The 8,899-nt window shown below is 37.7% G+C and overlaps 1 protein-coding gene across 1 annotated transcript; it reads left to right on the top strand.

Moving 5' to 3' along the window:
* Nucleotides 1-1,909: 1,909 nt before the first annotated feature.
* Nucleotides 1,910-6,837, top strand: LOC124887672 (disease resistance protein UNI-like). The gene is made up of 3 exons (XM_047397472.1): nucleotides 1,910-5,250; nucleotides 5,479-5,967; nucleotides 6,172-6,837. Exons 1-3 carry the CDS (start codon nucleotides 2,515-2,517, stop codon nucleotides 6,679-6,681), a joined length of 3,735 nt encoding a protein of 1,244 aa, XP_047253428.1. The 5' UTR covers nucleotides 1,910-2,514; the 3' UTR covers nucleotides 6,682-6,837.
* The last annotated feature ends 2,062 nt before the right edge of the window (nucleotides 6,838-8,899 follow it).

Genomic DNA, 8,899 nt, shown 5'->3' with positions numbered 1-8,899 from the left:
AATAGATGCATGTAAATTTGATTTTTTTTGGGGTAAAAACAAGGGATAGCCCACTAATTTGTCTAGTTCTTTTGGATTTAGTCGAGGAGCGCGAAAGCTGGCATTATCTTCCAGTGAGGCCACGCCCTCCTTCGCTAGGATGTCCTCATTTATAATTTTATCTCTCCCGGTATACTCACACATCAATCGCAACATCCTCATCTCCATCACTTTCATCTTCTGAATGTGAGAATTCTTCGTTAGCCAACATTCCACCCTATATAACATAGTTGGTCTAACTACCATTCCGTAGAACTTGCCTTTCAGTTTAGGTGACACCTTTTTATCACACAAGACTAAATCAAAACTAGTAATACTATCAGGGACAAATAAAAACGACATTAGTATAGATACTTCTCAACATATAATACGAGTTCATCTGATTTCTCTTCATCTTCTGTATTGCCTTCATAAACCAAATACCGAAGAGCTATGGAGTATTTTGCAAGTTCAGTTCATGCAGATTTGGCAACACCCAAATTGTTACCACTCCTAATAAGATATGATCCGAAGCCATCCCCTTCCATGTGAAGAATCAAGTGAATATAAAGCAGCAACGTAACTCGAACAAATAAAACACAACCATTAGCTAAATATCAACAAGAAGAGTAGCTAAGTTACCATGAGGAGTCAACACGACGAGTATCGGGGAGTAGAAGCCGACATGGCCCCTTTTCACTAAGGTGCATCAAATGACTAATACTCAAGGGAAGTTTGCTTGCTCACTTACCATACAAAATGACATTACCACATAAGACTAATACGTGAACTATCGCCACATAAGGCTAGTAAAATTTGATGAGATAAAAACGATGAGATACGTAAATATTAAAGAGATATATTCATAGTGATTTAGTATATGCAATTACTTTCATTGTTGCTTCATTCTTGGGATTGAAACTTTTCCTAAGTGTATTCAGGAGGTTACATTCTTAATGTCGAGTGTTAATTTAGATAACGGAAAAGGGTCAAAAATACCCTTAAACTATCTGAAATGGATAAAAAATACTCCTCTCTCTAACAAAATTCCAACAAGCATGCCACTTAGGTAAAAAAGGCCACGTAGCCATGCCACATCACCATCCACGTGTAAAATTTCATCTTTTAGTTTCACAGCCCAATTTAGCCATTCTGCATTTGCAAGAATGATAGACTGAGGAGCCATTATTGATTTTCTGTTTCAATTGAAAATGAAAAATCAAATAAATATTATAGTTGAGCAACTTGTACAATGAAACTATAGTTGTTATAGAAACTCAACTTTTGTGTACAATGTAATACTATTTTTTTTTCCAAGGAATCTTTTATCCTTTGTTATTTGATCTTGGATCGGGTTATTATTATTATGGATCGGGTCGGATTATAAATTGAATTGTGAAATTAAAAATGAAATTTTACATGTGGATGGTAATGTGGCATGACCTCATGCCTTTTTACCTACGTGGCATGTTTGGTGGAATTCTGTTAGAGGAGGGGCATTTTTTAGCCAAATATTTAACAAAGGGGTATTTTTGAGCTAAAAAATTAACGAGAGATATTTTTAATCTATTTCAAATAGTTTAAGGGTATTTTTGATCCTTTTTCGTTTAGATAATTTAAAATAGCGAAGAAGAGAACATGTCTGATTCTTTCCATTTCTTTATGGTGCCATTTGTTCTGCAATAATTTGTGTGAAACTGGAAGAGAAATACTTTGCTAAAAGTCGGAGACAAAATAAAAGCTGTTGTTTGAGTAGCAGGCAAGCAAATGGAAAATTCCGAAAAGAAAAAAATACTTTACCCTTTTTTCTTCTTTAGAGTGTCTGCCTTCACAAGAAAGCATATATTCTGGAGAAGTCCTCACATGAGTTTGAGTGAAGCAAGATATGGAATCAGATGTTCACTACTTTGAAGTGTTAGCTAATCTACACTTCCAATTTAATGCTATTATTTTGACCCCACTCTTCTATTCTCAAGCTGTTATAAATCTCAGTGAATATATTGCTTGGAAGAACACAACCAAATTCTCCATTGCCTCTCTTTAATCTATCACTTTCGTATCAAGTTCTACATTGCTCTCTTTCATCTTTAATTTTCATAACAAGTTCTACACTGCTACTCTTTCACTTCATACCAAATTCTTCATTGCATCTTTCATTTTCATATCAAAGTCTACATTGCCACTCTTTAAGCTTTCATTTTCACACCAAATTCTCAAACACTGCTACTCTTCCATTTCATACCAAATTCTCTATTCCCACTCTCCGATCTTTCATTTTCGTACCAAATTCTTCATTACCGCTCTTTCAGCTTTCATATTCATACCAAATATTCCATTGCCGCTCTTTCAGCCTTCATTTCACACCAAATTCTCCTACACTACTTCTTTTTGACCATTCATTTCACATCACCTTTACTTCCCATTAACTAAGACAGAAAACACACCAGAGTTTGGATTAAGAGTTTAAAAAAAGCTTATTACTAAACTATAGCAGCTATGGAATTCTTAACTATTGTTGTAGAAAAATCCATAGATTGCTTGATCCATCCAGTTGCACGAGGGTTTGGGTATTTGTTTTACTACAAGAGAAACATCAAATCTCTAGAAAAAGAATCTGAGAGGCTAGAGAATGTCAGAAATGGGGTGCAGCTACGAGCGGAGGCTGCCCAGAGAAACTTACATAAACTTGCACCAAACATCCAGGCTTGGTTAACTAGTGTTGATACCACTACTGCAGATGTAAAAGGTGTAATGCAAGGCAGAGCTGAGGTTGAAAGAGGCTGTTTCTTTGGTTGGTGTCCAGCCTTGAAGTCACGTTACTTGCTGAGCAGAAGAGCTACGAAAATTGCCTTGGATGTGATTGAACTTAGAACTGAAGGCAACAATTATGTTGATTTCTCCTATCCCGTACCACCTATAGAAGTTGAGGCTCTACCTAACAATGTTGAGGAGTTTGACTCCAGAAAAGAGAAAGAGGAAGAGGTCATGAAAGCTTTGAGAGATGAAAGGATCGCTATTGTTGGTATATGTGGGATGGGTGGTGTCGGTAAGACGACACTAGCTGAGAAAATAAGATCAAGGGCGAAAAAAGAAAAGTTGTTTAATGACGTTGTCATGGTAACTGTCGGTCAACAACCAAATTTTAAAAAAATACAGGGTGATATTGCCAAAGGAGTCGGTCTGACATTAGAAGGGGACGATTTGTTCCAGAGTGGAGATCGGCTGCGTTCAAGGTTAATGTATAAGGACAGTCGAGTCCTTGTAATTTTGGATGATGTTTGGGAGGTTGTTGATCTAAAGAGGCTTGGAATTCCCAGTGGTAGCGACCACAACTACTGGTGCAAAATTACATTGACAACGCGCCTCCGAGATGTTTGTCACACTATGGAGGCTCAAAAGATCGTAGAAGTTGGAATTTTATCTGAAAAGGAAGCATGGGTACTTTTCAGGCAAAAAGCCGGTAATTCGGTTGACGATCCTTCTCATCTTAACATAGCAAAAGATGTTGCGAAAGAATGCAAGGGGTTGCCGCTTGCAATTGTTACAGTTGCTAGAGCACTAAAGCATAAAACCAAGCCTTCGTGGGAGGATGTCCTTAAACAGTTACAAAAATCAGCACCAAGAAACATCCCAGGAGTGCTTACAAATGTGTATCAACCTCTGAAGGTAAGCTATAATCACTTGGAAAGTGATGAAGCTAGGTATGTCTTTTTGCTTTGTTCCTTGTTTGATGAAAATTATTATATTTGGATTGAAGAATTATTCCGATACGGAATGGGGCTTGGCATCTTTTCTGAAATAAAAAATTTAGAACATGCAAGAAACAGGATGTGTCTTCTGTTAGAAACACTGATAGATAGTTTCTTGCTATCCCAAGATTCAGAAAAAGATTATGTCACTATGCATGATGTGGTCCGTGACGTGGCTATTTATATTGCTTGTGAGGGTAATCATATTTTTATGGTAAGTCATGATGTGAACTCGGAAGAGTTCCCAAGAAAAGACTCTTATGAGCAATATAGTCACATGTCCATTGTTGCAAATAAATTTGATGAGCTTCCTACACCAATATTATGCCCAAAACTGAAGCTTCTAATGTTGAAGCTCAGATTTCGAGATCCATTCAAATTACAGGATGATTTTTTCTATGGAATGAGTGAACTCAATGTCTTAAGCATGAGAGGAAGCAAACATAAGGCCTCCATTCAGACTTTTCCAGCGTCCATTCAGATGTTGTCAAATCTGAGGTCGCTGTGGCTGAGTGATTTAAGGTTGGATGACATATCCATTGTTGGGGAACTTGTCACTTTAGAAATTCTCAGCATCAGAGATTCTAAGTTAAAGGAGCTGCCTGTGGAGATTGGAAAATTGACCAATCTAATTATGTTAGAGTTTTGGAGTGAGGATAAAGAACTCAAAAGGATTTCACCAGGGGTCTTATCAAGACTAGTTCGATTGGAGGAACTACATATAAGGAGTGTAAAACATTGTAGTTACTCCACCTTGAGGGAGCTGGAATCCACATCGAGATTGACTGCACTGACATTATGCACATATTCCGGTAATGTGATTTATCGTAACTTGGGCCTTTCCTCCAAGTTGACACGGTACATTCTTCGTGTGGGTGGAGATGACATAGACGATTCAAGCATGGATAATTACAGAAAAATTATTGCTTTAGAGGTCACTAAGACTGCCCCATTGGGTGATTGGATCTGCCGCCTGTTGAGGAAGAGCGAACTTGTACATTCAACAGGAAAGGGCTCCAAGAATGTACTGACCGAGTTGCAGCGGGATGAATTTCAGAATGTGAAAGATCTCCGCTTCTATGAATGTGATTCATTGACACATTCACTGAATATCTATTGCCAGAATAATATTCCGTTCCCCAAACTCAAAAGATTGGAGGTAAGCGAATGTGATGGTCTACAGTATATTTTTTGTGTATCATTGGCTGGAGGGAGTTCGACGGTAGCTTGCCCTGCTGATGATGAGGAAACGGAGATCTCTCATAAGACACATATCGGACAAGGAATAATCAAGTTCCCAAATTTATATGAGTTGAAACTTGATTTTCTATCATGCTTCACTCACTTTTGCAATGACACTGTTGAGGGCATTCAGTTCCCTCATTTACAAGTCATGACCTTCAACACCTTACCCGAGTTCCAAAATTTCTGGCCAACAGTCATCAACTTCATCACTCACTCAAATCCTCTTTTTCATGAAAAGGTCTGCTTCTACTTCTCTACTTTTTTCTTTTTTATTTGGTGGAGAGTTTTATGAATTAAAATTACCTTTAACTTGAGCATTAAAGACATTTACTTACACAATGTCTATTTTTTTTTTAAAAAATTGTAGTATATGATTTATTAATTGTTTGTGTAGGTACTTTATCTATAATTTAAATTAAAGTTAAATCTTAATGGAGTTGATACTTCATCCCTTCAATGCTTGCAGATTTCTTGTCCCAGCCTGGAAAAGCTATTTATCGATAAGGCAAACAACATAAATGCTCTATGCTCTCACCAACTTCCAACTGCCTACTTCAGCAAACTCAAAAGTTTGACAGTACGGAATTGTTGTAAATTGAGAAACTTGATGTCTCCATCAGTGGCCAGAGGTCTTCTGAATCTCCAAGCACTAAGTATAGGTGACTGCCAATCAATGGAAGAAGTCATCACAAAAGAGGAACAACGAGGAGAAATCGTGACTAATGAGCCGTTATTTCCCCTATTGGAAAAGTTGTACCTTCTGGATATACCTAGGCTAGGGCATTTCTTTCTGACTAAGTTTGCTCTTGAATTTCCATTTCTCAGGATAGTGAATATTCGTCAATGCCCTGAAATGAAGATGTTTGTCCGACATGGATGTGTGAGTACACCAAGTCTCGAAAGTGTGAACTATGATAATAAGGTGAAAGTAGATGACACCATGTTCAATTCTAAGGTTTGTCTTGTCACTGTGTATAATTAACTAGTAATCTTCAGATAGTTGTTTTTGTTTGTCACCAGAAGCAACTTTCTTCAAGTAGTTTTTTACTTCATGTTACCTTGATGTAAAATGAGATATGGTTCATATTTCATTTTTTACTTTAAGCTATATTGAATCTCCATCCGTTACATAAAATACAAGGCCTTACAACATTTACAGGTTTCTTGTCCTAATCTGAAAGAGCTATGTATCTCGGGGGCTCACAGCATAACTTCTCTATGCTCTCACCAACTTCCAACTCCCTACTTCAGCAAACTTGATCAATTGATTGTATCTGGTTGTTCTAAATTGAGAAATTTGATGTCTCCATCAGTGGCCAGGGGTGTCCTTAATCTCCGAATACTAAGATTAGGGGATTGTCAATCAATGGAAGAAGTGATCTCAGAAGAGGAGCAAGGAGAAGAAATCATGACTAATGAGCCTTTATTTCCCCGGTTGGAAGAGCTGAAGCTTAGGCTTCTACCAAAACTGAGGCATTTCTTCCTGACGAAGCGTGCTCTTGAATTTCCATTTCTCAGAGAAGTGTATATTTATGATTGCCCTGAAATGAAAATGTTTGTCCAACATGAGGGGTCTGTGAGTACACCGAGTCTCGAAAGTGTGAACCATGATGATTGGGTGAAAGTAGATGATCTGAATAAATGGATAAAAGAGAGGTTCAATTCTTAGGTTTGTCTTGTGTTGCTTGTTGTATAACTAATTAAGTCTAGTGCTCTCTTTCCGTGTTAATATTAATATTCAGACACTTATGTTTGTCACTTGAAGCAACTTCCTTTTACCTTCCTCTAATATTTTCAATTAGAAATTTAAACCAACAACGCAGTAATCTCTGTTCTTTTGTAATCTCTACTGTCAGGATTCAGGAAGAAGTTATAAAGTGATTGAAGAAACTAGTAATCAATGAAATAGTCCCAGTGTGTGTATGTTTTAGCTCGAACATCACCTGATATCTATGCTCATAATGGATCGATGTGCTGGAGTTCCCTAGGCCTTGACCCTAGTAGATAATGTCTCTCGTGAGCTCTTTTTAGCATTCCAGTTGTGAGCAGGCGGAGATCAATTGCAACATTTGTTCCAAGAAAGTGGTGGATGTCATCCCTCTTTGTGCGTCTGCACTGTTCACTTGTTAGTTGTAACATTTTCTTCATTGTTTCTTTCCTGGATTTGCTGCACTTGAGTCGAGGGTCTTTCAAAAACAGCCTCTTTGCCTCCTTGAGGTAGTGTGTCACGACCCAACTTTTTAGGTCATGATGGCGCCTACCATAACCCACCAGTAGGCAAGCCAACCTATAGTCCGGAACAGCTAGAAACGGACTACTTGATAACATAAGAAAAAAATGCGGAATATATGAAATAAGGATCAATACATAGACGAATCCCAAAACCTGGTGGTATCAGTACAAGAGCTTCTAAACATAATAAGAGTACAAAAGTGATATATCAAGGAGAAATACACTGATTCAACTTACCTCTGACTATAACTTAGAGGCTAGTCTGATACATAGGAGAGAGATAAGTAATACTCCGAACGTCAGTAGCTCACTTTAAGTCTCCGAATCAGGGCTACTCCGCACGATGCACACATCAATAGCGATAACTCGTACTATGATCTGCAGGCTGCAGAGGTGTAGTATGAGTACCAAACGAATGATACTCAATAGGCAACTGCCAACTGAGCTTCAAAGATAAAGTATATATATACAACATATAAACAGATTGAAACTACTCCCAAGAGTCCAGAAGTCATATCACAAGTCAATGAGATAACAAGGAACAACTATCTTATTTAGGTCCAAGAGACTGACATAATAAGACTAAGGAAGCATCAAGAGTGAACTATTCTATTCTGTAACTCCCCGAAAATGGGTCCCGAGCCGTCACATGGGACTAAGGACTACGAGTAGCCCCAAGCCAACCCTTTTAGCCTACTATTCATTCTATCACTTAATATAGCTTACAAGCCCATCCATACTATAATATTATGTCAAATCAGAGCATACACAATACGACGTAATATCCAAAGATACAAAATCCATCACACCACAGTCAATCCGACAAGCCTCTACAAATTACATAACTGAGGAGCCATTGGGACAAATCCCCAAATGACTCGGGTTGAAATAGAAATAAATATACAACACTGATAATTTGAATACTTAGTCCTCAAACTAGGAGGACTCACCCGCTGCAGGGATATAGAATCAAGATACTTGGATATTACTGACGCTGCTAGGACTGAGCACCTAAATGTACATCATAGAAAAATGTAGCCCACACCCGAGGGTGTGGGTCAGTACTATGGAATTTACCGAGAATATGAGGGTGTATGCAATTTAAGCAATATACATATCAAGTCTTTATATAAAACATGCATGCTATAACAATTGACTCACATAGCTGGAATAAAATCATCATGATCACGGATAAATAAAACATATATTACAAAATACGTGAGTCATTTCAATAATTTCTCAATTCACTCCTTTCTTGGTTTCAACATCTGTAATAATCAATCTTCACAATAATTTTCTTTAGAATATAACATCCCAAATCTTTTGTAACAACAATTTTCTCAAAACAAATCTTTCATAACGTAAATCTTCATCTTATATAGAGTAGAGACACACACACACTGTGGGAGTTTCTTATAACCGACATAAACCATGTGAGCTATATTGAGTCCAACGTCCAACCCACATTGGGGAGAGCTGTCGTATCCTTACCATCAGAGTAGGACCTTAATTATTAATTCGAACACTAGTGATCACTATATATATCAGCCTCAGACTCACATCCTATGGGGGCACGTAGTTCTAGGAAAGTACCAAACTACCCGCTCGGTGCTAAATACTACTCCCGGACTCAGCTCAGAATTTTTAATCAGCCT

The sequence above is a fragment of the Capsicum annuum genome, chromosome 10 (genome assembly GCF_002878395.1).
Source record: "Capsicum annuum cultivar UCD-10X-F1 chromosome 10, UCD10Xv1.1, whole genome shotgun sequence".
NCBI classification, from domain to species: Eukaryota; Viridiplantae; Streptophyta; class Magnoliopsida; order Solanales; family Solanaceae; genus Capsicum; species Capsicum annuum.
Note: the sequence above shows the minus strand (reverse complement) of the source record. Positions and strands in the feature narration are given on the sequence as shown.

Coding starts and splice junctions, on each gene's coding strand:
- LOC124887672 (XM_047397472.1), top strand. CDS start 2,515: ATGGAATTCTTAACTATTGTTGTAGAAAAATCCATAGATTGCTTGATC. Junction 5,251..5,478: donor ATCCTCTTTTTCATGAAAAG/GTCTGCTTCTAC, acceptor CAATGCTTGCAG/ATTTCTTGTCCCAGCCTGGA. Junction 5,968..6,171: donor ACACCATGTTCAATTCTAAG/GTTTGTCTTGTC, acceptor CAACATTTACAG/GTTTCTTGTCCTAATCTGAA.